The following is a 27,415-nucleotide window of genomic DNA, read 5'->3' on the forward strand; positions in this document are numbered from 1 at the left end:
TCTGTCCCAAAAATAAATAAACGTTGAAAAAAAAAAAATTATTTAAAAATCTTCAGTTCTTTCAAAATCCATTTCAAGCATCACCTCTTCTCTGCTGCTTTTCTCCTACTGCTGCCAGAGACTGAATTCTAAAGCTGGGCAGAGAAAAAGAAGTGCCAGGAGATGGCAAAGCTCTCTTGTGTGTGCATTCTCCCTCTAGCTCGAGATCCCAAAAGGCTAGGGTCAGGTCTCAAACATCCCAGTATCCACAGCAGGCTCTCCATCCAGTGGATGAACCTGAGAATAGTCTCCAGTTACCCTTTCCAGGTGGGTTCTTATTTTGCTTTTGATTTCCAAGACCAGCACAGAGTTCAATATATGACCACTTAGGCAAACAGGAAGGAGTTCAATTTCCTTTAAGTGGCCTCTTACAAATTTTAGGAAAGACACTTAACCTCTATGAGTCTTCACTCTTATCTATAAGATTAGGATAACATTATTACTAAGCTTGTTGTGAGAATAAAGAAAATCAACTACAAAATACCCAGCATCCAGTAGGTACTCAATAAATAATAGTCCCTCCCCCACCCACACACACAGGAGACAGGAGAGGAGAACTGGATCAACCCAAAGTGTAAATGGGGAGAAAAGGAAATATGAATTGGAACAGAAAAATATAAGGTAGAGGAAAAAATATGAATAGAGATTATAATAAATATAAGTGGGCTAAATTCACCTATTAAATGATAGTCTTTAGGTTAAAAAAACAGGCTTTTAATAAGAGACATACCTGAAGAGACAGAGTTCTCTCTTCACTTTACTCATTCTTCCAAGCCCAAGAGTTTGTCTGCAGCCGTTATCACCCTACACTGCAGAACAACCCCTCGCCTTCATCAGCACAGAACTATTATTACTCCTTACTCATGCCATATATTGTTGGCTGTGGATTACCTATATAATAAAGACTCAAAATTCTTTTAGGCACCAAATTTTTAATTTACCCACTTTCTTGCTCTCTTTTAACATTATAAACATTAATTAAACATTATAAACCAAATTAATATTTTTGATCCAGGGTTGTGATAGGAGCCATCATGTTACAAAGAGGTGGCAGATCTCTGCCTGCTTTTATGATTCTCTGGCCTCTCTCAACTTCTGGCCGTCACATCACTTGTCCTTTTTTGGTTTTCCTATAACACTACATTCTAACCTCTGTAAAATAGGAACTGAAAGTACTGACCTCACTGTTCTGAGAAACCTCTTAAACAATAGAATGTCCAGCACTAAGCCAGGCTCTCAGGGACAAACTCCCAAGAGTTCCTCCCTGCCCTTTGATATAGTTCATTCTCATCAGTCATGGGCTGAGGAACCAGTGAACCAGTAAATTAGAACATGAATATAAAGGCCATAGGTGAGGGGAGGGCCTAGATGGAAAAGCGCATGGGTTTTGTGACTACCACTGCCAACTTCCAATCTAAGTAAGGACTGACTGAGTGAGCAGTTCCAAAACCCCTCTGCTCATGGCTCCCTATGGTTATCTCCTGTGTACCTCTATCATGACCAGGGCTTCAGAAGGGGCTTCTCAATTCACAATGCCACACTTGAAGCAGTATGCGAGATGCAGCAGCAGAGGTTAAAGACTGAGTGACCAGCCCCAGGAAGTCAATGGGGGACATTAGCAAACCTATTTCAAAGTTGGTGCCATTTGCTCTTGATGAAGAGAAGTGGAACCCCAGCAAGGCCAGAACCTTATAGCGAGCAACTATAAGGCAAACTACAGGCCTGGTTCTCAGTAGCGGTAATGATCAGGCTTGAAAGGGCCATCACGGGACAAGCCTAGGTACTTGGCCTGCTTCTCAGTCAGCTTGGTCAGCTTCACATTCAGCTTACCCAGGTGGGCTTCAGCTACTGCTTCATCCAGCTGGAGAAAAACACAGGGAAGACCTAGAATCAGTGCCATGCTGTGCGACCCCGTACCTGCATCCAGGTACCAATAGAGACAAGAAGTATTCTGTGGGAGTTATCTGTCATATGTGTTACAAATACTACCTCATTCTATCCTCACAGCCAGTTCAGCGGATGTGTTGTTTTTGGCTGCCCGGCTCCCTTTACTCAAGAGGGAACCATGCTACATACTCCCCTCCAACTATCCCTGGTTGGACCATCAACTACATCTCTTTCCTCACCCTCCACCAACACAAGCAACTAACCAAATGCTCCTCTGGAATATATCTATGGACAGAACATATATTCTATGACAGGTAGAGACAAGGACTGTTCAATTCCTAAAAAGGGAGGGAATCTTAAACAGTGAGAATATCAGTCTCAGCTCACCAATGGCAAGTCTATTTGACAGATGAAGTGAATGTAAAGAAGAAAACAGTCAAGGCAAAGAGAAAGACAAATCCCTGGATCCAGTGTCTGAATCTTAGACTCCTCTGTTACACAGCCAAGACTTCCTTTTTAGATTAAAATGGTTGCGACTGTTTTAAAATATATCCTTAAGTTCTTTGTCCATAAATTCATAATACCCTTTCCATCACGAGGTAGAGCCCAATTCCTCACCCTTTGAGTGGCTTACTTCTAATGAACAGAATAAAGCAGAAATGATGTCATGGGACTTGGAGACAAGGTCCTAAAAGGCACTTGCAGCTTCCTCCTTTGCTTTCCTGTGGATCATTCACTCTAGGGGGAAGACCAGCTGCCATCTCATCACGACACTTAAGCAACCCTATGCAGATAGACCCATGTGGTGAGGAATTGAGACCTGCCAACATGGACATGAAGTGGATCTTCCAACCCAGTCAAACCTTCAGATGACGACAGCGACTCACTGGGAGTCATACCCTGCTTTGGGCCTCAGTTTCCTCCTCTGTTAAATGTAGAGAATGGTTTCTGCCCTGTGGAGGACACTGTGAGGACCTCTAAGAGGGTAGAGATGCAAACCCACCTTCTTGGGCAAGAAGTGGACCCCAACAGGGTACTTGTCAGGGTGAGTCCACAACTCTATCTGTGCCAGCACCTGGTTGGTGAATGAGTTGCTCATCACAAAGCTGGGGTGGCCCATGGCACAGCCCAGGTTGACCAGCCGGCCTTCAGCCAACAGGATGACACGGCGCCCATTTTTCAGCCAGTAGCGATCCACCTGCAAGTGGGCAAAGCAGCAATGAGGGTTGGTAGGGCACTGTTGCCAATGTCCACCACTGCCTTATCCTACCCTTTTGTTCAGAAAGGCCTTCTTGCCTCCAATAGTGTCTGTGAAGGGCCTGGACTGTCCTAGAACAACCTCCAGCAAGTGGGTGGCACTCACAATTAATAAGAGCTAATATTTATTAAGCAACTCTGAGCTAGAGATCTCATGGGTCTGCTGTGAGAATTTAATGAGCTGAACAAGTAAAGTACTTGACATATGGCTTGGCAGATAGTAAGCACTTGGTAAGTATTAGCTAATAATTATCATTAATCCCACAGGCTAAGAACATATACTATATGTTATATATACACACACACAAACTATATGTGTGTGTGTGTGTGTGTGTACTTATCACATCTGATTCTAATAACAACCCTATAAGTACTATTATTATCCCCATTTCACAGATAGAGAAACTGAAGTTAAACTAAAGAAGTTAAGAGAAACTAAAGGATTAAGTTGTGGGGCACCTTGGTGGCTCAGTTGGTTAGCATCCATCCGACTCTTGATTTCAGCTCAGATCATGATATCACAGGTCATGAGATTGAGCCCCTACACTAGGCTCAGTGCTGACAGTGCAGAGCCTGCTTGGGATTCTCTCTCCCCCTCCCCCACTCGTGTGAGTGCATGTGTGTGCGTGTGCATGTGAGTGCTCTCTCAAAATAAATAAACTTTAAAAAAATCAATAAATAAAGGGTTAAGTTGCTGCAGTTTGAGCCTGGACATTTTGAGGACAGATCCCATGTTCTCAACCACCATGCTAAATAAAAGTTGAATGGAGTGGTGCTCAACATTGGCTGCTCAGCAGAATCATCTTGGGTGCTTTAAAAAATGGGGATGTCTTGGTGTCACCCTAAGATTTTAAGTGGCCCTGAAACCGGGCTCTCTTCCTCCCTCACCCCACTGCCCAGGTTGCCACAGCCTGCTCATCTACCCTTCTTGGTGACTAGCCCACAGTCATGTCCCCCCCAGTCTCCCATCTGCCCACCCTGCTAAGGCTTCTCACCTGGGGCTTGATGTTCACCTTCTCCACAGCATTTTCGTTCAGCCACTTGACATCAATCTCTACATCAAAGTGTCCGATGTTACACACAATGGCATCATCTTTCATCTGCTCAAAGTGCCTATTGGGGAGTGCCAACCCATGGAAGACCGTCAGGGACAAAGAGCAGCCCTAAGCCTCCTTTGCTCCCTGAGACCCCCAACCTGGCACCTACCGGCCAAGGATGATGTCAGTACAGCCCGTGGTGGTGACAAAAATGTTGCCCTCCTGACAGGCCTCATCCATAGTGGTCACCTCATAGCCTGTGCAGAGATGGTGTCCACGGGTCATCCAGGGTGGCCCTGACCCTCCTTTGGCCCCAGTGGCTGAAAGCCAACCCTCGCCCTGTCATACCCTCCATGGCAGCCTGCAGTGCATTGATGGGGTCGATCTCCGTGATGATGACGCGGGCCCCAAAACCCCTCAGGGCCTGGGCACAACCTTTGCCCACATCGCCATAGCCGGCTACCACTGCCACCTTGCCTGCAATCATCACATCTGTGGCCCGCTTGATGCCATCTATAAGAGACTCCCGGCAGCCATACAGGTTGTCAAACTTGCTCTGAAAGAAGAGGGGCAAAGGGGTGATGGGGGCAGGCAAGGCCCCTGGGCCTCAGACCTACTCTCAGCATCCTGGCCTAGTGGGTCTTGGACTGATCACTTTTTCCCACCAGCTAATGCACTCATATGCCCCTTGCTCTGATTAGCCCAAGACGTTCTCCCTAGCCTATGCCAGTCTAGAAGGCTTCCTATGGATCAACTGCTAGGAGAGACTTGCTTAGAACCTGCTTCACTTTCAAGCTCTTGGTGCCCAGCCCTAAAACTCACTGTACAGTTCTTTCCCTCTTTAATGGACTTATTACCCTCAGTTATAACTCCCTTACCCCCCTCAAATGAAGGCTAAGCCCCTAGCCTGCAGCCTTCCCAGGGACCTTTCTTCAGAGGCTACTAAGCTGCAATGGGAACCAACAGCTGAACACGACACTGACGCACGGACTCACCTTGGTGACAGAGTCATTGACGTTGATGGCAGGCACCTTCAACTTCCCGTTAGCCACCATCTTGTATAGGTTGTGGACCCCTGTTGTGGTCTCTTCAGAAATGCCTCGGATGCCTGAAAAAGAACGGAGGGAATGAGCCCAAGGCCAGGAAGGGACTTCCCAAGGGATCAACGGGGTGCCTCTGGAATGAGGCCACAAGAGCCTCAGAAAACCCACACCTCAACTCACCCAAATTCCTCATCTTTACCCCCCAAAGCTGCTCCTCTTTCTGAGTTCCCATTTCCATGACTGATACCATAGTCACCCAATCCTCCAGGCTAGCAGGCAAGAAGAGCCATCACAATCATCAGGCCAAAGGATTCCATCTCCCAGCAATCCCAAGCTTTCCATTCCTGCTGCCACTGCCCTAGTCCCCACCACCATCATCTCTTGCATGGTCTCCCAGCCACGACCCATTTTCTACACAGGGGCCAGCAGTCATTTTTAATGTATATATTTTCAGAGAAATCTTTTAAATACCATCCACTCACTTCTCTTTGCTCTCAGGATCAAGCCCAACTCTTCTCTCTTGCTCTGTTGAATCTGATTAAAGTTCCAGCCACATCCTGCAACTCTACCCAGTGAAGGAAGCTGCCATGCTGACTTCCTTTCTGTTTCCTGAATAGTCCATCCTTTCCTGCCTCAGGGCCTTTGCACTCACTACCTCCTCTACATTCCTCCCCACACTGCTTTTAGCAAAACTGTCTCCTTCCCAGTTGTTCCCCGCCCTGGCCTATGCTTGCCCTTGAACCAGACCTTAGCCAGGCCTCCCCTCACCCCCCGCCCCACCCCACCCACCACCACCTAGCCCCACACCATCAGAAATCAGGAGGCCAGGCCCCAGCATGTCTGCAGGAGCCTGCCATCCTCCCTTCTTCCACAGAATCTGCTGCTCGAGGCAGTAGGGAGTCCTGCCAGGCCTGCTGCTTTCGCATGGGCAAGAACCACCAACACCCTGCCCACCCACCTGCCGCACTTACCTGACAGGAGCTGTGGGTACTTGGTGTGAATGAGGTTCGTGAGGTCACCTCCATCATCCAGAATCATGTTGAGGGGCCCGTCCTTGAAGTACAGCGTCTGCTCAATGCACCACAGGTACTCCTCATCTGTTTCACCCTTCCAAGCGTACACTGGAGTTTGAGTGGCACAGCACATCAGGGCCTGGCCTTCCCCACTGGTGCCTGCTCCAGGAATCCACCTGAGCAGGGCCAATGTAACCTACCTAATTCCCACCTCCAGCCCTTCTGAGGACTCAGGCAATGAAAAGAACACAACTTAGAACCAGATAGATCTGAGTGCAAATCTTGGTTCTACACTCACCAGCTGAGTGACTGAGCAAATCACTTCACCTCTGTGAGCCTCAGTTTCCTCACCTCCAATGGTACTGATTAAGTGAGATGGAGGGCAAGATATAGGTATCTGGAAATAATTATTTCCCTCCTTACCACTTTCTGTCTGGGCCTCAGCAACTGGGACCTCAACCTAGTGACCAGGGCTCCCACCCACAATGCCTACTGCTGGGATAAAGGTGCTACAGCATTACTGACCCACACTCAAGTGGACCCATGAGCCAAGGTCCAAGAGTCATTCTGCATTGCCCAGCAGTCTCTGTGGTAGGTTGTCCCAGGCTAAGTCTGGCCAAAAAGTGACAAATAGCAGCTACTATGCATAGAGCACTTTCTCTGTACCAGACATTATTCTGACTGCCTTATACACCATCTAGTTTTTCCTCACAGAAACACTCTGAGGCAGGCATTACTATCACCCATCATTTACAGCTCAGAGAGGAGCAAAGATGTGCCTAGGTCACGCAGCATGGGCATTCCAGAACAGACGTCGGAATCCAGGACTCCTGACCGCCAGCCCAGACTGGGACACTGGTATGGGCCTCTCAAGAATCTCCTGTGAGCAAACAACAGTGGCCAAGGAGGCCCAGATGCCACTCCCCCAGACTAAAGCAGACAATGGTCTTGAAAACAAGGCTCTTCCCAGAGAAGGGTCATGGAGCCCAAATAAGGCTGAGGAGCAGGGGAAGACATGACAGTCCAGGGTCTGGAACGGTCCTCCTCCATCCATTTCCTTCTACCTATGGCTGGTTAGAAGGAATTGTGAATGTCCTATTTAATCACCATCAGAGCTAACCACTCCCCTCCCCAAGCCCTGGCAGATGTGTGCCTGTTTCTCTAGCAGCTTGTGATAGTCTTTCCTCAGGTTCCTAGACCATCCGACCCTAGGCAATGGACCTCTGAGGCTCTTTTTCTACCCAGTATCCCTCCCTGATTCTTTTGGAAATAGACCTACATCCTTCCTTTAAGGAACTTCCTCTCTGTAACATCGTGTGGTTCCCAACCATAAGATCCCACCCTTCCTGGTTACATGATTTGAGATGGGCCAGTAAGTGCATTCCATAGGATTTTAGATGATAGTGGGACAAAACAACTCTTTCCTTAAATCACTAGACTAGAATTCTATGACCATGACTTCTCTCCCCTGCCATGGGAAAACCTGCCACAGTAGGAGTCAGTGAACCAAACAGGGAGAAGCAGAGCCCCTTCATGCATTCTCACAACCCCTAGCAACAAACAAGACTCACCAGGAATGCCAGCCTTGGCAATGGCAGCCGCTGCATGATCCTGGGTAGAGAAGATGTTGCAGCTGGACCACTGCACCTACAACAGCCAACAAGACAGGGCCGCTGGTCACAGACAGCTCAGAAGCACTGGGATCACGGGACAGGGATAAAGCAAAGCCGTGGACAGAGAAGGGAGATGCTCAGGATCTAGTCCCAGCTGACTCTTCAACCATAGGCTAGGGACAACTGATGAGTAGATGGGAGACAGAGCATTGACAAGACCTGATTTAGGCTTTAAAACATCACGTGGTACTATGTGGAGGGTAAATGGCTCCACCGGGAAGCAAGGAGACAAGTGAAAAAGCCGCTGTAAGAATTCAGCAAGAGGGGCGCCTGGGTGGCGCAGTCGGTTAAGCGTCCGACTTCAGCCAGGTCACGATCTCGCGGTCCGTGAGTTCGAGCCCCGCGTCAGGCTCTGGGCTGATGGCTCGGAGCCTGGAGCCTGTTTCCGATTCTGTGTCTCCCTCTCTCTCTGTCCCTCCCCCGTTCATGCTCTGTCTCTCTCTGTCCCAAAAATAAATAAATAAACGTTGAAAAAAAAAAAAAAATTTAAAAAAAAAAAAAAAAAAAGAATTCAGCAAGAAACGCAATGGTAGCAGTAGAGGAGAAGGTGGGTACATTCTGAAGGTTGAGAGGACAGAATTTGCTGCAGGATTAGTTGTTGGGGTGAGAGAGAAAGAGGAGTCAGGGATGATCCCAGGTTCTAGAAGGCTGGTGTTTCCATTTACTTACATGAGGAAGACTGAAGGAAGAAGAGGGGAATAGGAAATCATGAGTGTGGCCATGTTGAGGTTCAGAAGTCTACTAGATCTCTAAGTGGAGAGGACTGACACATCAGCTGCCGGATATAGAAGTCTGGAGTTTCAGGGAGAAGTCCAGGCTAACACATATATTTGGAAGTCAGCACCATACAGACAGTATCTAAGGCCACAAAATCACATCACTGGGTGTGAATGTTGAAATAAGAGGTCCAAGGAATGAGCCTTGGTGTACTCAGTTGGTTTGGGCTGCTCTTCCCTGCCCCATCTTGGGAAACCATCTTACTCCAAAACTCCCAGACAGATTGGAAGAGCTGCCAGCTGTTGGTACTTATAACCCAGGCTGAAACAATCAGAGCACACCATCCTTCCGGCACCATGTTTGGTCCATGGCAGGCACATGACCCCAGGAGGGCCAATGAGAACCAGTCCTTAGATGACTCAGTAGGCCCTTGGTGTTGAGTTTTTCCTACCAGAGCTCCTCAATCAGGAAGATGTGAATTGAGGGAACTCAGAAACTATCTTCCCAGTCAGGGAGGAAATATGCATAACAATAGTCACCACAAAGGGTGGTGGCACTGTGACAAGCTTGGAGCCTCTGCCAACCGGAAGGGACATCACATTGGACTTCCCCTGCCCCCACACCAGAAATGCCAAGGGACTCACCTCAGCACCCAGAGCTACGAGGGTCTCAATGAGGACAGCTGTCTCCACAGTCATGTGTAGACAGCCAGCGATGCGGGCGCCCTTCAGCGGCTTGGAGGCTGAGTACATCTCCCTCATACGCATCAGACCCGGCATTTCATTCTCCGCGATGTCCAGGGCCTTGCGTCCCCAGGCGGCCAGGCTGATGTCGGCTGCAGGGCCAAGGTGGACGGGATTTCCATGAGCCGCCTCATCCCACCAACCACAAAGCACCACCACTCTCACTTATCCACTTGTGGACACAAAACACTAAATTAGGCAGCTCACAGCCTTGTGAGAGAACACATTTAATCAAAGAATCACACAGGTATGTGAAAATTACAACGCAGGTAAGTGTCCCTTAAAAATTAGCTATCAGGGTGCCTGGGTGGCTCAGTTGGTTGAGCGTCTGACTTCAGCTCAGGTCATGATCTCACGGTTCAGGAGTTCCAGCCCCATGTTGGACTCTGTGCTGACAGCTCGAGCCTGGAGCCTGCTTTGGATTCTGTGTCTCCCTCTCTCTCTGTTCCTCCCCGGCTTGCACTCTCTCTCTCTCTCTCTCTCTCCCTCTCTCAAAAATAAATAAAAATTTAAAAAAAAAATTTTTTTAATTAGCTATCAACCTATACGTACCTCCCACTACCCTTTCTGCTGCCACCTACCAACCTCCATATTTCCTAAAGACTGTAGCTCCTTGTGCTCCATCTTCCAAGTCATCGTTCTCAGTGACTTCCTCCAACGCCTTGGGCTCAACACATTTGCTTCGTTTCCTTGACCATATGAAAATGCTGTTTCCCCAAGACTGATTTCTTTCCACTTGGAGGAAACTCACCTGTGTAACTAACACTCTTGGCCTCTCTGCCCTAAGGGAAGCAGAGTGCCTTGTCTGATTGGTAAACTTGAGAGGAACAAAGGGCATGCTCAGTTCAGCTCTCCCTTCTTCTGCAAGCAAGTAGCAGCCAGCCAGCCTACAGGAAGCAGTTTTTCCATACCTACCTAAGCTCACCTTGCCTGTACCTGGAGAGTAACTACTGAATTTGGGCTTTTGTTAGCAGGATCATCAGACTTCAACCCTAATCTACACCCTCTGGCTTTGATGCTATTAGTTATGAGGGTTAAGTTTTGGCTTCTATCTGCCACCCCAAATGTTTCAAATTTGTCCAAATTCTCAGACAGGAAAGAAGGATACTATAATGCTCTCTCACCATCTCAATACTCTTCTAATAATCTCACCCTCTTTCTCTCCCAGCCACACCAACCCATTCTGTAGGTCAGTGGTTGCAAACTTCCCCGATACAGTCATCAGGCATACTTGTAACATCTCCCTGAGGAAAAAAGATTCAATAGGTCTAGGAAGAGAGCTGGGACTCCTGGTGATTTTTATTATTAGGGAAATTTGGATCCTGCCAACCGCCCAAAGAGGTGGTGGGTGGAGGGAAAGGACTGTAGAGAATTTCATAACAAATAATAAAACTAAAACAGTCTGCCCCCTACTGTATAACTACTGTGCATTCAGAGATGAAATATTCTTCCCCCATGGGAGGGACTTACTCCCACAGTGCCTCAACACACAACCCCCTTCCCCTATCACCCTCTGGCCCCACCCCCACCCATCCACCTTGGCAGGCCATTACCAATGCTACTCTCCTTTGAAAACCTTGATTTCAAGCAAACAACTCTGGCCATGTCCCATCTTTCCATCCTCTCTCCCTCTGGAGCCCTAACTCCAATAAGAGTACAGTCAGTCAGGTCAGAACCTCTAATGCATTAATCCTACCAATTTCCACAGTCCCTCACCACACCACCTTCCTATTCTCAACTTCTTCCACAGGTTCAGATTCCACTGTCTCCTCTGAGAACTCCTTGGCAAAACTCCCACCCTGGTTAAACCCAACCTTCCACTACACCCAAGCCAGAGAGTCCAGCAGGAGGAAAATCACCATATGAAGACCATAAGTCTCAGGGGACACTCTGCAATCCTAACACATTTTCATAGTAAATTCACTCTTCTTTTCCATTCTGTCTAAACCTCTAATGCCTCTCCTTATCAACTAATGACCTCACTTCACAATTCACTGAGAAGAATTCAGAGCTATGCCATGTTTCCTCCATGGAATCCATTGGTCCTCATCTGTAGCTACACACCAAGCATTCTTTTGGTACAAGAGAGTGGTCTCTGCTAGGTGGGGCTTGATCCCATGTACTCTCACCTCCTTGCAGAACTCACTACTCCAGTGAACTGTTCTTCCCAAGGTCGCCCAAAACTGGCCTAATCCTACATCTAATGGTCAACTATCTATGTTCACGTGTCTCCCTGAAGCACTGCTCCCATGAATTTTGCCCTCCTTCTGAAATCCTGTCTTTTCTTGGCTTCTATGCCTATCCTTCTGTGGTTTTCTTCCTGCCTTCCAGGCTCCTTTTCCTATAACTCACTGTAATGTTTCCAAGCCCTCAGGGCTCCATCATCTCCCTCTTTCCAGAAGAGCATTACATTACAGGCTTTAAATACCTTCCCTACAGCAATGGCTCCTACCCAAACTTCAAGCCCAAACTTCTCCCCTGAATTTAGGACTCCTATAATCCAACTTATCTACTCACCATCTCTACTTGGATGACCAGCTATATGTATTATGTGTTGGGTTTGAGCCCCTGGGACTCCCGGTCCTCCTTCCCAAACTTTTACTCCCCCAACCTTCCCATTTTAGGAAATGAAACCACCATTCAACCAGCCACCCCAGACAAAACCTTAAGATTTCTTGATTCCTCTTTTCCCCTTTCGCCCCCTTCCAACCCATCTGCAACGTCCCAACACATCTTGCCACGTTGGATCACTGAAGCAGCCTCTTCATTGGTCTCCCTGCTCCCACGTGCTATTCTTCCCACAGAAGCCAGAGGAAGAAGCGTTTTAAAATTTAAGTTACATCACCTCCACTCTTCTGCTTAAGTAAAAAACAAATCTCCACTGGTTTGCCCTTACTTTTGAATAAAATCCTAACTACTCACTGCCCACCCTTCTCCCCCACCTCTCCACCCTTTTTCTCCTCACCAGCTGCTCAACCACACGGCCTTCCTTCAGAGAAGCTAAATTCATTCCCACTTAAGGGCTTTAATCCAAGCAATTCTCTTAGCTTGGAAGGCTCTTCCCCAAGCACCTGATATAGTATCTGGCACAGAGTAGATATTCAACAAAAACCTAGAAACAACAAAGAACTTGGTGTATATATTCTTGCTGGAGGAACAGAGAGTGCACCAGGGTGACTCTACTGGTAGAGGGAGTAAGAGGATGAGTCAGGATTTTAGTCCCAGTGAGGTGGGAAGCTCCAAAGTTTTAAGGGGAGTATCATGACCAGATCTGTCTTTTGAAAAGACCCCTTTGGTTGCTGCATGTGTCTATGGAGCAAGAGACCAGAGAGGGAGGAGGAAGACTAGAACTGGGGAGGTGGCCATGCAGACAGATAAATGTGCAGATCTCACAAAACGGAGAAAATACCATGACATTATCCAGATCCATGTCTGTCCTATACTTATCCTCTAGTCACCTTTGTATCTCCAGTGCTCAGCAGGGCCTGGCACAGAGAAAAGCAAACATCTACTAACCATTCCTGGTTGCTAAAAAGGAATGAGAGGGGGGTCCATGAAAGGCGCTGGCACAAGACAGGGGTGGCAAGAAACAAAACAAATGGGAACCCAGTATTTGCATCTACCTATGAAGAAAGAGCCCAGAGAGGGGTTTACCCCAGGTTCCACAGCCAGTCAATGGCAGAGGTGGGGGTGGTGGCCAGGCAGAGGTGTCAGAGCTACAGACAGAGGCCCTTCTCAAGGATCAAAGATCATGGGAGGGGCCCAGCAATAGCAGACAATAGGCTTTGTCCTATCCTGCTAAGCTCCATCCCCTCAGCCACCACAGGTTCCTCCAGCTAAAAATAACTCCTTCACTTGCCCTCATGACAGGCATGCCAGCCCCTGAGTTTTCCATAGATCCTTCAACTCCAAGGGCACGGAGGAGGGTCTAGTGTTCCAAGTTCTGGGTTTTTTTGGTGCCCAGGTTGCTAAGGAATTATATAAGTTGCAGGAGCACCTATCTAGGGCAAACCAAGAGGAAGAGCCAATACCTCTTCTGAGCCTGTTTCTTCATCTGTAAAATGGAAATAATAATCTCTAACCTTGCTATGAGCCCTGAGGATTAAAGATGTGATGTGGGGAGCACCTGGGTAGATCAGTAGGTTAAGCATCTGACTCTTGATTTCAGCTTGGGTCACGATCTCACGGTTCATGAGTTCAAGCCCTGCATGGGGCTCTGTGCTGGCAGTGTGGAGCCTGCTTAGGATTCTTTCTCCCCCTCTCTGCACCCCCCCTGCTCATGTTCTCTCTCTCAAAGTAAATAAACTTAAAAAAGGAAAAAAAAAAAAGATGTGATATGGGCAAGGTCTGGCATAAAATGCCTTTCCTGATGGCAGCTTCCTTCCTCCAATTCTATCCACCCAACTCCCCTACTTCCAAATGCAGCCTTACCTCCTCCCACATAACCCAATGCCCTCAACCCTGACTGGCTGATCTCTCCACAGTATGAGGAGCCCACAGTCTAGCTCAGGCACTGATGTGCCCTTGACTTAACCTTTCTATACTTCAGTTTCATGGGAACAACGGTCTATTCTGGCCACTTGATAAGCTACTATTTCTACAGAATCTTTGCAAGTCCATCCTACTAGTGCCTCAGTTTCTTCCTCTGTATAATGGGATAAAGTCCACCTCCAAAGGTTATCTTGTAAACACACAAATCAGCAGATACACTGCAAGTGCTCCATAAATACTGATGCCTTTCTCCAGGTCTAATGGTGTCTTGAATTTACTTTAAAAACTGCTAGCAGCCTGAACAATTTTGTGCTGAGAGTTCATTAGGTTTGTTCCAGGTGTGTTCACTTATATACAGTGGTGAAAAGGTGTGCTTAGAGGCAAACAAGGCCTACATTCATATCCTGCTAGACCAACTCACAGCTGTAAGATCCTGAGCAAGGTACCTTTATTCCTGTGTCTCAGTATACTCATCGTAAAATGAGAAATAGTCCCTTCTCCAAAAAAGTCGTGAGAACAAAATGAATTAATCTACAATAAAGATAGAAGGTGGTGCCCATCTCACAATAAACTGCCCGGTGAACATCAACTATCAGTTTAACTGATAAATTGCAAGGATTTTTCTAAGCACTCCAAGTTTTCTTAGAGATTCTCTGCACGGCTGTCACTGTCGGCCAGGAGAGTGACCCTAAAGGTTGAGTAACGAACCCAAAGTCTCCTGTGAGGGGACTAGTGCCGACCTCAGGCTCGCTCTCCAGGCCTCTCCTCCCACGCCTGAGGGACTCCACTGCCCTCGCCTTCCCTGCAGGAGGCCCAGAGAGGGGTGGACACTTGTCCGGGTCCACCCAGCTGCCAGGATCGTGGCCTCCTGGAGTAGGTCCCAGCAGGTGCCAAAGGTCCCAGGCCGTGGCCAGGTGCGCGGTCCCCGCCAGTCCCAGGCTCTTCCGAGCGCAACACGCCGCCAGTTGGCGGCTCCGCAGCCCGCGCTGCTGCACCGGGCCTCGCGCGGCACGCCGGGACTTGCAGTCCGTGGCCGCCTCTGACTACCGCCTCGCTGGGACGTGAGAACTCCAGCCCCCAGGTGGCCTCGCGCGGCCACGATCGCGCCGAGCCAGCGATTCAAGGGGTCCTGAGAGCCCCGTGTCAGCCCCGCGTCGGCCCCGCGGCCGCCTCCCCAACAGGCCCCCAGCAAGCGCGGAGTCGATCCGGCCGGCTGCACTCCTGGAAACTCACCGACTTTGTAGGGCAGTTTGTCTGACATGCTGACAGTGCTTCCGCACAGAATGGTGAACACGGGCGAAAGGGGCCAGGCCTGGGGCTACAGACTCGCACAGGAAGGGCGGCGCTGAGCAGGGACCTGTGTGTGGCGCCGGCGCCTTTAAATATCTTCTTCTAGTTTGCATATTCAGGATCCCGCTAGAGCTGAGTGGTCCGGGGCGGGGCCCAACGCAAGGGGGCGGGGCCGGGACCGGAACAGACTTCGATCCCTGCTAGGGAGAAAAACCGTTTTTTGTCCACGCCGGGTTTCGAAGGGAGCTCAGGGAGAGGCCTGAGAGCAAACCTGAGGCCGTTCTTTCTTTCATTCGTTCAGCTTGGAAATCCGAAGTCAAAACTGAATGGAACTGCCGTTCTAACCAGTTCATTTACCTGAGCCGCAATTTTCTCTTTAGTAGAATGGGCCAAATGATACCACCTGGATTATACGTAAAGTTGCAATATGTCAAGTACCTAGCACACCCCAGATCTTCCACCCTGCTCCCCTCCAGGTAACCACTATCCTTAGTTTAGGTAAACTTGTATGCATTTTAGTACTTTAACTACATATGTGTAAATCAAACGTTTCATAGAATTCTTTCTGTATTTGACTTTTATATAAATGGGACCATACTGTACTTAGCCTTCTGCAACTTGCTTTTTTCTGTCAATATTATGTTTGTACAAGTCACGTATATAGCTTAAATGTATTTATTTTTGCTTTTGCTGCCGGATATTATTTCGTTGTACACATGACATGATTAATTTATCTGTTCTATTTGCTCAAGTTATATACAGTCTATCGCTATTGCATACATACTGGAGCAATGGACGTTTCTGTACTTGTTTCTTAGTGCACATGTGTGGGTGTCTCTGGCACAGAAATGCACCTAGAGCTGGAGTTTATGGGCTGACACATTGGTAACTTTCCTAGATATTGCCAAATTGCTTTCCAAGGTAGTTTCACCGTTTACCCTCCCACTGGCAGTATCTTGAGAGGGCCTGTTTTTCCACATCTCTGTCGTCACTTGTCAGCCTAACAAATTTGTGTTGACCTGATGGGTGTGAAAATGTATCTACTTGTGATTTTAACTGGCCACCTGAAAACCCTTTAACATCTTTCAAGGAACCCCGCCCCCCCCCCCCCCCCCCACTCCATTCCCCAGCTGCCATCCATTTTCTTTCTCCCCTTCTCAAACTTTTTCAGAGTTGCCCCTTTCTGGATCTGCACTTCCACACCTCCCACTCATTTCTCAGGTGTGTGGCCTCTACCCCCAGGCCTCTGCTGAAATTTCTGCAGCTAAGGGCATCAGGGATCCTGGCTGAATCCAACAGATGCGCCTCAGCCTGCATTCCCAGCTCCCAGCGACACACACAACATGCCCTCGGTTTCCACTTTCCTGTCTCTCCTCCCAGTAGTTATTCTTGTTCACTTAGTTCCTTCTCTGACCTTAGCAACTTCCTTCTTCTCTAGTGCTCTCAAGGGCTGATGTTCCTTTTTCCTCTTACTCTGCTCCTTCTGCCTGTGCCATCTCACCCACACTTAAGGCTGTTGTGACCACTTCTATCAAGTTGGTCCATGTGTCCATAAAACACTGCCTTGCCCTGAAAGCCACCTGTTTCCCTTCTCAATAACAGGCTCCTGCTCCCCACCCCTGGAGTTATTACTACCATGAATTTTGTCTTATTAAATTCCTTTGCTTTTCGTAACGGGTTTTACTACCTATGTGATTATCCCTATACAGCACATTGTTTAGTTTTGACTGTTTTTGCCTTTGTGTAAGTGAAATCATGCTGTATATATTCTTCTGCAACTTGCTTTTCTCTCAACATTGTGTTTGAGTCCTTCGCATAGATGCTGTAACTATGGTCCATTTATTTTCTGTATCATCCATTGTATGAATATACCACAATTTACTAATTCATCATTGTTGATGGGTGCGGCACGTGGGTGGCTCAATCGGTTGAGGATCTGACTTCGACTCAGGTCATGATCTAGCGGTTGGTGAGTTCAAGCCCCGCACAGGGCTCTGTGCTGACAGCTCAGAGCCTAGAGCCTGCTTTGGATTCTGTGTCTTCCTCTCTCTGCCCCTCCCTCGCTCACATTCTTTCTCTCAAAAATAAATAAACATTAGGGGCACCTGGGTGGCTCAGTCGATTAAGCGTCCGACTTCAGCTCAGGTCATGATCTTGCGGTCCGTGAGTTCCAGCCCCGCGTCGGGCTCTGTGCTGACAGCTCAGAGCCTGGAACCTGTTTCAGATTCTGTGTCTCCCTCTCTCCCTGACCCTTCCCCATTCATGCTGTCTCTCCCTGTCTCAAAAATAAATAAACGTTAACAAAAACATTAAAAAAATAATAAAATAAATTAATAAACATTAAAAATAATAATGAATTGTTGATGAGCATTGAGTTCTAGTTTTTTCTACTCCAAATAATACTGCTCTAGCATTCTTCAGATATGCTCATGTCCAACTTAACTAGATAGTATTAATCCGTTTCTCAAAATGGTTGTATTAGTCTGTACTCCCACCAACTTTAGATAAAAATTCTTGTTCTAACTCCTTACCAGCACATCCTATTATAATATTGTTATTTTTTGCCAACCTGGCATGTACAAAATGATCTCTCATTGTGGTTTTAATTTGTATTTCTGTGACTACTAATGAGGGTGAGCACCTATTCATATGTTATTTATTCATATGAATCCTATCATGATCCTTTCTCTGTAAAAGTTACATTCATGTCTTTGCCATTTTAAAAAAAGGTGACTGTTTTTTTCTTTTCAATTAACAGGAATTCTTTGCACATTTTAACCATATGTGTTGCAGGTATCTTTCTCTGGGTTTGTGGTTTGTCTTCTCATCCTCTCTGTTGTTTTTTGATAAGTAAGAAATTCTTAGTTTTTTTTTTTTTAAAAATTTTTTTTTTCAACGTTTTTTTATTTATTTTTGGGACAGAGAGAGACAGAGCATGAACGGGGGAGGGGCAGAGAGAGAGGGAGACACAGAATCGGAAACAGGCTCCAGGCTCCGAGCCATCAGCCCAGAGCCTGACGCGGGGCTCGAACTCACGGACCGCGAGATCGTGACCTGGCTGAAGTCGGACGCTTAACCGACTGCGCCACCCAGGCGCCCCAGAAATTCTTAGTTTTAATGTAATCAATTTTCTCTTTTCCTTCGGATTAGTGGGAGTTTTTGTCTTGTTCTAGGAAATCTATATGTCCCAAGGTCGTAAAGAATCTCTCCTGTACTGTCTTCCCAAAGTTGTATAATTCAAATATGTATGTAGTAAGAGGTAGAAATTCTGTTTCATTTTTTTCCCCATATGAATAAGCAGTTGTCCCAGCACCACTTATTGAATAGTACATCTGTCATAGACTCTAAGTCTAAAGTTCTCTTTTGGTCAGCAAAAGAGCAGACACAGGATTAAAGCAAGAAATGGCTAATGTCCAGGAAAAGACAAGAGGCCCAAACAAAGGTCCTTGCCCCGTTTTTATTAGGATCAGAAGGCTTACAAACATGGTGATGGATGTGCACAAAGAAGTAATGAATCTGTGAACATTAACTTGTGGACATGAGGGAAAGGGGATCTTGAGGATATTTGGGGTTAGGGGTTTGGGTTAATACAAAAAAAAAATCCGGGTGCCAGGCAGTAGGGAAGAAGGTTGTTTACGATGGACATGAGGCGGCACCACTGTTTATATTAGAGGAAGAGACAGGGGAAATAAGCTCAGGGTTGACAAGGCATGGTTTCTTTTGTTAACCATTTCCACTCTGGGCTCCTTTGCCTGCAGTGCAGCAGTCCATAGCCAATTCACCAATTTACCTAACCTGGCACTATTCTCCTGTGAAAGCAGCTTTTCTGCTATAGTACTAAATTGGGGGTGCTTCTACCCTGAATATCTAATCTTGTTTTTTTCATATTCCTATGTATTGGGCACCTTTATGCCATTCCTATTTTAGGCCTTTGCCTCTCCCTCTCTATTCTGGGGGCTCTGCACCCCCCCTCTATTTTGGAGTGTCTTTGCACTTCCTTATTTCTGGTAACTTTATGCCTCCCTATTTTCGGGGTACCTTTGCACCCCCCTATTCTTGGGGTACCAATCTGGTTTACCCAAACTCAGGTTTGAGCATTTTATGACTTTGTATTTGTTTAAGCCTTGTCCACCCATTGGTGTAAGCCCGGGGGATTCCTAAGCTTATCCCCCACAGTTCCCCCTTTTTGTTTTTCTTGGTTCTTTTAGCTTCATGTTCAGGACCGTCATGATGAGCTCCTGGTCGTTCTTTTGCTTTTGGATGGCTTGGAGGGTGATTCTGCAAAGACATAAAAAGAGACACAGTAAAAGCATTCCGCTTCCCAAAATTATCCAGAATTTTAGATGGGTGCTAGCCATAAGTGAGAAAGGATTTAGGTCGCGCCACATTTCCCAGGAATCAGCCCATTCATTTTTAAGCTGATCCTCTGCATATTGTAGCTGTTGGTGCAATGCCATATCTAAAATATCTAGATCTTCTATATTGTCAGAGAGGTGGGAAGAAAAGACACTGCGAAGGTGTGTCTGGACAGCATCCCAAGCCTTTTTCAACAATGCCCACATAAATATGTTTTAACCGTGTGGATATCCATTTGGGGCATACAATGGACTGAGTTTAGTAAAATGACTCCCATGTAGCTTAGTAAAAGCCCTTCAAATATTATCCATCCCTCATGTGGCATAAGCATCCATGCCTCTGCTTAACAGGAATAACACAAATGTGGAGGATTTTGAAGGCTGGCACCAAGAGAATTGCCATAATTTTCCCAGTCTTTGGATCAAAGGAGGAGGCATTTTAATCTTAACCTGTATACTTTTAAAATCCATTTATTTTAACCTTAGTCCGTTTTGACCACACATAAAATTCCTTTTTAAAGATTTTCCTTCAAGAACCTTCTACAACACTTCTTTGTATTTAGATTTTGTCCCAAGCCATTTTTCTCCAAATAACCAGTCTCATTTAGGACAAAATTACTTTATTTTACCTTTAACAAGAATATATTTCCATTTCTTGTATCTTTCTTGCCTTTTACTTTCCTACATACAGAGTTGCTTTTTTATTTTTATTTTTTAGTTTTAATTACATTTAACCAATTGTGAATTGTCTGTTACATTAGAAAAATTTTTAGGTGGTAGACTTATGAATCCATTAAGCATAAAACATGGATTAAAAAAATTTTTTTTAATGTTTACTTGTTTTTGACAGAGAGAGAGAGACAGAGCATGAGCGGGGGAGGGGCAGAGAGAGAGGGAGACACAGAATCTGAAGCAGGCTCCAGGCTCTGAGCTGTCTGCACAGAGCCCGATGCGGGGCTCAAACCCACAGACCACGAGATCATGATCTGAGCTGAAGTCGGACACTTAACCGACTGAGCCACCCAGGCACCCCAAGCTTGGATTTAAATATTCTTAGTTTTTGTTGCCAAAAGAAGTTAGAAGCATAAACCTATGTCTAGTAAGCCGTGCTTCATCATTCCATCTGATTTGGAAAAGGTCTAAATGTCCAAAGAACTTAATTATTTTTATCATTTAATTTATTAATAAACTGATAATTCAAGTTATCATTTAAGCAAAGTGTTAAAGTTTTAGGTTACCAAAGACACTGAAAGCTATCTTAACAATTACCCATGGAAACTATGAGGCAAACAAAGTTAACCATTACTTTAAGTCACCCTTTTGCTAACAAATTGGAACAGAGATAACAGGAACTTATTTGACCTTTAGTAAACCTTAGTAGAATAAAGTTTTATATTTAATACTGATAACGTTAAAGACAGAACCAACAAACTTAAATTAGTATAAACACCAAATATGTTTCATTTACCATTTAAATCCTGGGAAGTTTGTTAAAACCTTAGGAAGTTATTAAGCACATCCTAAATAGGATTACAGATCATTACAAATCTTAAAACTTTATGTATTTATTTAACCAACGTGGCAATAAAAGATCCTAAAGGCGAATGTACAGCATTATATGGTTGTTAGCAAAACCTAGTTCCTTTAACATTGAGAAGTTTTACCTAAGCAAAGACCTGATGAAGATGAAACCTAAAGCCTTGGTTTTCCCACAGACAAAAGAGGAAAAAGACCTTTGTTTACATTGCTTATCAAGAGCAGAACAGTCCAAGAAAACTTTGTCTTGTTGAACAGAGAGAAAAGCAGAATTTTAACCTTATGCCAGTGTACTTTCAAAATTTTATTCATCTCAACTTTAGTAGAATAAAGTTTTATAATTGAAAAGACATGCCTTTCTTAATAATATTTTATCTGTGTTTTCTTAAAAGTTCCCCATTGTTAATCTTCTCCCATGGAACCAGTGGGGAAACTTAAAGTTTAAGGAGGCAGGTTGTTGTTGTTGTTGTTGTTGTTGTTTTTGACTTTGGACAGCGTGGGCTGAAGGAGTGCTGTCTGAGGCTTTCAAGAGTCAGATATGCAGGCTGCAGGGGCAGACTGTGCAGAAACCAGAGGAGAGGGGGAGAGAAGGCAGAAAGGGTGAGAAATCTCCAAGAGGCCTGAAGGCGAGGCAGACGGAGGCACAGAGTGCAAAGAAAAGAGTTCACGTGATCCTAAAGCCAGTCAGCTCAGATAGATGAGCAGATACCGATTTTTGTTTTGTTTTGTTTTTGTTTTCCACTAGTGGAATTAGGCAGTCCACGTTGAGAAGACAGGGAAAACAGGGAAGTTCCCTGAAACAAAAGGAGTTTTGGCAGCTGTTTGGGAATATTTCTTAAAATCTCTATCCCGAGGTAGACTAGCCAGAGACAATTGGCTCTAATCATGATAGTTATTAATCCAAGAAATGAATGAGGGAGAAGTCTTCACATATAGTTAGAGTAACCAGAGTGTATAGGAAGAAACAGTGAGAGAGAGTTAAGAGTTCCCTACATTAGGGATGCCCTCTGTAAAATCCACCACACTATTTCAGTGCATTGCTTTGCTGACAATGACGAAGCTGGGCTCGCTGCCTTGGTTGGGAATACTGCCCTGTGTCAGACAGTTGTTTAAAAGACACCAGAACAGCAGCGGCAAAGTTCTGCATAGCACCAGTCACGCAAGCATCATGAAACTCTTGGGCACAGACAGTATACTGGGCTGGGGTCCGAATGTTCTTAAGAGAGCCCTAGTCCCAGGCACACATGGAATGAGCGCCATGAATATTTTCTAAAATACCGATTGTAAAAGGGCTGTGATGGACCTACAGCCGAACTGATTTTTGCAATTCTTTTACTATTGGAAAGATCAGGCCTTCATGGCTCCGTTGCCCATTTTGCCTGACAACGGGAAAAAGCAGGAGTTTACTGGCCTTATGGGCTTTTCTAATATACTTTTGCATTGGGGTGAGGACTTTATCAGAGGCAGTTGGTGAGGTTTTTAGAGGCTCGACATTGTCTCACCCTTTTGGGGGAGGAGGAGTATCTTCCGGCTATAAAAGAGCAAGAGTACAGGGGGAGCGAGATTTTTCTTCCTTTTTAGATAACTCCTATGTCTTTGTATGCACTGTCCCAGCTCAAGGGGGATGGGGGAATGGACTAGGTGAGGATTACTTTAGGGGGGATTTTAGCCCCTTTAGAATGCCTGGCCTTCATTGTTTTTTTTCTACTTGTTCCCACACTTCAGGGGTTAGGGAGTGCGTGCGTGTGTGTGTGTGTGTGTGTGTGTGTGTGTGTGTGTGTGTTTCTTGCTAATTTAGTAGATGAAAATGATATATTGTTGAAATTTCTGTCCCATTGGGATAAAAGTTTCCTGCTCCATAATGAACCTAGTGAGAACATCCCATGGAAAGTTTCTGACAGTCTATCTGATTCTGTGCATTATAGTGTCAGATACTTTATTTTCCAGTTTGTTTCTTCAGAAGTGATTTCCATTCCCCTTTCATATTCATACATCTCTGGTGGTGATAACTTCCACCTGTTCCTGTCTCAACTTTGCCTATCAAGTCTCACACTTCATTGTTGACACTCCTGCTATGAACCTGGGGGAGGCATATCACCTTTCTGAGCCTCCTTTTCCTCTACTGTAAAATGAGAATGAGAGTCTCAACTTAGAGGGTTCCTGGGAATCAGAAAGCATTTTACCTTCACATGGATACATCGCTTTAGAGGTTACAAAGCACTTAGGAGTCCATTTTCCCACGTTGGAAAATTAGTAACTTTTTTCTGTTAAACAGATACATTATATGGAATGTAAAAAATATAGTGAAGTATAAAAAAGAAACTAAAACTAATTCAGAGAGATGACTATTCAGAGATTATGACTTACCATTTTGATAAATTTCCTCCTGGTCTCTGTTCATTACATATATACGTTTTCTATATCTGAAATCATATTGTATATGCTTTCCTTTTTTTTTTTTTTTTTTTTTTTTAAGCAGGCTCCATGCCCAGCATGGAGCCCAAGTTGGGGCTTGAACTCAAGAATTGGAGTCTTAATTGACTGAGCCACCCAGACACCCCTGTATTGACTTTCTTCTGCCTTTTTTTCTACCTAAAATTATCACATGAGCTAGCTTCATAATACTCTCAATTTATGCCTGGTTGTATTCAAAGTCCTTTGTAAATAGTAGCTCATTTAATCCTCATAACACCATTAAGAAGTAGGTTTTCCTCATATTGCAAATGAGGAAACTGGCACAGAGAGGTTAAGTAACTTGCCCTTGTTACACAGTTAACAAGTAAAGTAACTAGAATTTCAACTCAGGTGGTCAGACTCCAGAATCTGTTCCTAATTCCTATATTATGCAGTTTCTCATATTATAGAATATTCCACCCTATGGATATATCACAATTTATGTAACCAAGCCTCTATTGTTTCAGTTTCCCTGTTACAAATAAGACATTAATGTGTCCCACCTCTGATACATTATGGCTTCAGATAAACTCACAGAAATAGAATTGCTTGCTTAAGGAATATCAATATTTGTCAAAGTCTTGATCCAACTTGCCAAATTACCCTCCAGAAATTTGGTTCCTATTTTTGATACTCTCCAAAACTGGGTATAATTATAATATTTCAAATATTTTCTGGAGCAGCTGGATGGCTGTCAGTTAAGCAACTGACTCTTGATTTCAGCTCAGGTCATGATCTCACAGTTTGTGAGTTCAAGCCCCACATTGGACTCTGCACTGACAGAGCAGATCCTGTTTGGGATTCTTCCTCTCTCTCTGCCCCTCCCCGCCTTGGGCTCTCTCTGTCTCTCAGAATAAATAAATAAAAACTTTTAAAAAATACTTTAAAATTTTAATTTAAGAAAAATATATTCTAATTTATTGAGTGAAAAAACTTGGCCATACACTCTCTAACCATAAGCATTATCCCTTTTATTTTTCTATTTTTGAGAGAGAGAGAGAGAGAGAGAGAGAGAGAGAGAGAGAGAGTATGAGCAGAGGAGGGGCAGAGAGAGACAAGGAGACCCAGAGTCCAAAGCAGGCTCCAGTCTCCCAGCTGTCAACACAGAGCCTGACATGGGGCCTGAACCCTTGAGCCATGAAATCATGACCTGAGGCAAAGTCAGACCCTTAACCAACTGAGCCATCCAGGTGTCCCTAGCATTACCCTTTTTTAAATGAACTTTTTATTTATTTTTTATTTTTATTTCTTAATGAACTTTTTATTTTGAGATAGTTGTAGATTCACATGCAGTTGTAAGAAATAATACAAAGAGATCCCATGGTCCCTTTACCCTGTTTCTCCCAATGGTGACATCTTGCAAAACTGTACAAAATCAAAACCAGGATATTGTCATTGATACAGTCAAGATACAGAATTTTTTTAAGTTTCTTTATTTATTTTCAGAGAAGAGAGAGAGAGCGCAGGAGCGGCAGAGAGAGAGGGAGAGTGAATCCCAAGCAGGCTCCCACTGCCAGCACGAAGCCCAATGTGGGGCTCTCGAGATCATGACCTGAGCCGAAATTAAGAGTCAGACTCTTAACCAACTGAGCCACCCAGGAGCATTTCAATCACCACAAGAATCCCTCATGTTGCCCCTCTATAGCCACATCCACCTCTCTCTTGCTTCTATTCCCCCAACCACTAATCTATAGTCCATTTCTATAATTTTGTCATTTCAAGAATGCTATATAAATGGAATCCTATACTATATAACCTATTTGGGTGGCCTTTCCCATTCAGTTTAATTCTTTGGAGATTCATCCAGGTTACTGCATTTATCAATCGTTCATTCCTTTTTATTGCTGAGTGGTATTCCTTGGTATGGATGCACTAGCTGGTTTAATGAGTCACCCGTTGAAAGACATCTGGATTGGGGCTCCTGGGTGGCTCAATAACTTAAGTGTGCAACGCTTGATTTTGGCTCAGACCATGATCTCAGAGCTCGTGAGTTCAAGCCCCACATCGGGCTTTGCACTGTCAGCACAGAGCCTGCTTGGGATTCTCTCTCTCCCTACTCTCTCTGCCTCTACCCTGCTTGTGTTTTCTCTTTCTCTCAAATAAATAAACCTGAAGACATTTTTCAAAAAAAAAGACATCTGGGTTATTTCCAGGTTTTTTTTTTAAGTTTTTCTTTCTTTCTTTCTTTCTTTCTTTCTTTCTTTCTTTCTTTCTTTCTTTCTTTCTTTCTTTCTTTCTTTCTTTCTTTCTTTCTTTCTTTCTTTCTTTCTTTCTTTAACGTTTATTTATTTTTGAGACAGAGAGAGACAGAGCATGAACAGGGGAGGGGTGGAGAAAGAGGGAGACACAGAATCTGAAATAGGCTCCAGGCTCTGAGCGGTCAGCACAGAGCCCTACGCGGGGCTCGAACTCACGGACCGTGAGATCGTGACCTGAGCCGAAGTCGGACGCTTAACCGACTGAGCCACCCAGGCGCCCCTGTTTTTGCACTTTTGTCAAAAGTTGGGCACATTTATTTCCATCTATTTCTAAGTTCCCTATTCTGTTCCACTGATCTATGGGTCTGTCCCTCTGCCAGCACTACAGTCTTGATTTCTATAACTCTACAATACGTTTTGAAATCGTATTCCTCTAAACTGATTCCTCTAACTTTTCTTTTTCAAATTTGTTTTAGTTATTGCAGTTTCTTTGTCTTTCCATATAAGTTTCAGAATAATCTTGTCCATATCTAAAAATTTCTTGCAGAGATTTTGATAGGAATTGCATTAAACTGTATATCGACTTGAGAACTTACACCCTTTACTATGTTGATTCTTCCAGTCCATGAACACAGTATGTTTCTTCATTTATTTAGATCTTCTTTGATTTCCTTCATTAGGAAGGTGTACCTGTGGTGTTAGATTTATACCTAAGTATTTCTTTCTTGTTTTTCTTTTTCTTCTACCTTCTCTCCTCCTCCTGCTGCTGCTGAATGATACAGCATTTTTAATTTTGGTGTCCATGTGTTCAGTGCTAATATATAGAAATACAATTGATTTTGTGTGTTTCTTATATATCTTGTGGATACAAGATTATCCTTGCTGAACTCACATATTATACAAACTTGGGGGTTTTTTGGTGGTTGTTGTTGATTCTTTGGAATTTTCTGTGTAGCCAATCATGTCACCTGCAAATAGGGACAGTTTTATTATTTCTTTCTGGTCTGTGTGCCTTTTATTTCCTTTTCTTGCCTTATTGTACTGCTACAACTTCCAGCACTGTGTTGAAGAAAAATGGTAAGACCAGACATCCTTGTTTCGGTCCTGATTTTAGGCAGAAAGTATTCATTTCAGTCTTTCCCCATTAAGTATGTTAGCCATAGGTTTTTTTGTAGATGATTTTTATCAGGTTGAGAACATTCCACTGTATTCCTATTTCTGTTTTTGTTTTTTGTTTTTTTGTTTTTTGAGACAGATACAGACAGACGGAGTGTGAGCAAGGGAAGCAACAGATAGAGAGGGAGACACAGAATCAGAAGCAGGTTCCAGGCTCTGAGCTGTCAGCACACAGCCCAATGTGGGACTTGAACCCACGAACCACGAGATCATGACCTGAGCCTAAGATGGATGCTCAACCAACTAAGCCACCCAGGCGCCCCTGTTTTTTTGTTTTTTGTTTTTAAATTGAACAGATGATGAGTTCTGTCTTGTGCTTTTTCTGATATTAATTAATATCATGAGGTTTTTCTTCTTTAGATTGTTAATGTGGTAGATTACATTAATTGGTATAAAAATATCAAATCAGCTTTGTACCCTTGAAATAAGCCCAACTTGATCATGGTGTACAATTCTTTACAATTATTGCTGAATTATATTTGCTAATAGTTTGTTAAGATTTTGCC

General features: G+C 44.7%; 1 protein-coding gene and 1 long non-coding RNA gene across 3 annotated transcripts in view; one reads left to right on the forward strand and one right to left on the reverse strand.

Annotated features, from left to right (window-relative positions):
* Nucleotides 1–951: 951 nt before the first annotated feature.
* On the reverse strand, nucleotides 952–15,283 carry AHCY (adenosylhomocysteinase). Of its 2 annotated transcripts, none has more exons than XM_058685348.1 (10): nucleotides 15,134–15,283; nucleotides 9,311–9,501; nucleotides 7,848–7,923; nucleotides 6,235–6,384; nucleotides 5,216–5,328; nucleotides 4,569–4,776; nucleotides 4,390–4,477; nucleotides 4,179–4,296; nucleotides 2,930–3,124; nucleotides 952–1,900 (listed from the first exon to the last, which is right to left on the reverse strand). In XM_058685348.1, exons 1-10 carry the CDS (start codon nucleotides 15,159–15,161, stop codon nucleotides 1,769–1,771), a joined length of 1,299 nt encoding a protein of 432 aa, XP_058541331.1. In that variant the 5' UTR covers nucleotides 15,162–15,283; the 3' UTR covers nucleotides 952–1,768. The 2 variants fall into 2 exon arrangements, with proteins under 2 accessions (XP_058541331.1, XP_058541332.1); XM_058685349.1 differs by lacking the exon at nucleotides 15,134–15,283 and adding an exon at nucleotides 14,641–14,767.
* A 128-nt stretch (nucleotides 15,284–15,411) lies between these two features.
* Nucleotides 15,412–27,415, forward strand: part of LOC131485656 (uncharacterized) — a 42,832-nt gene continuing 30,828 nt past the window's right edge. The window contains exon 1 of the long non-coding RNA XR_009248957.1: nucleotides 15,412–15,666. This is a non-coding gene — a long non-coding RNA (uncharacterized LOC131485656). The remainder of the gene's footprint in view (nucleotides 15,667–27,415) is intronic.

This window comes from Neofelis nebulosa, chromosome 9 (assembly GCF_028018385.1).
Source record: "Neofelis nebulosa isolate mNeoNeb1 chromosome 9, mNeoNeb1.pri, whole genome shotgun sequence".
In the NCBI taxonomy this organism is placed as follows: domain Eukaryota; kingdom Metazoa; phylum Chordata; class Mammalia; order Carnivora; family Felidae; genus Neofelis; species Neofelis nebulosa.

Excerpts from the sequence above, each read along its gene's own strand:
- AHCY (XM_058685348.1), bottom strand. The coding sequence starts at position 15,161 with ATGTCAGACAAACTGCCCTACAAAGTCG. Across the intron at positions 9,502-15,133 it reads CAAACTGCCCTACAAAGTCG|CCGACATCAGCCTGGCCGCC; the intron begins GTGAGTTTCCAG and ends TTGGCCCTGCAG. Across the intron at positions 4,297-4,389 it reads ACTGACATCATCCTTGGCCG|GCACTTTGAGCAGATGAAAG; the intron begins GTAGGTGCCAGG and ends ACTCCCCAATAG.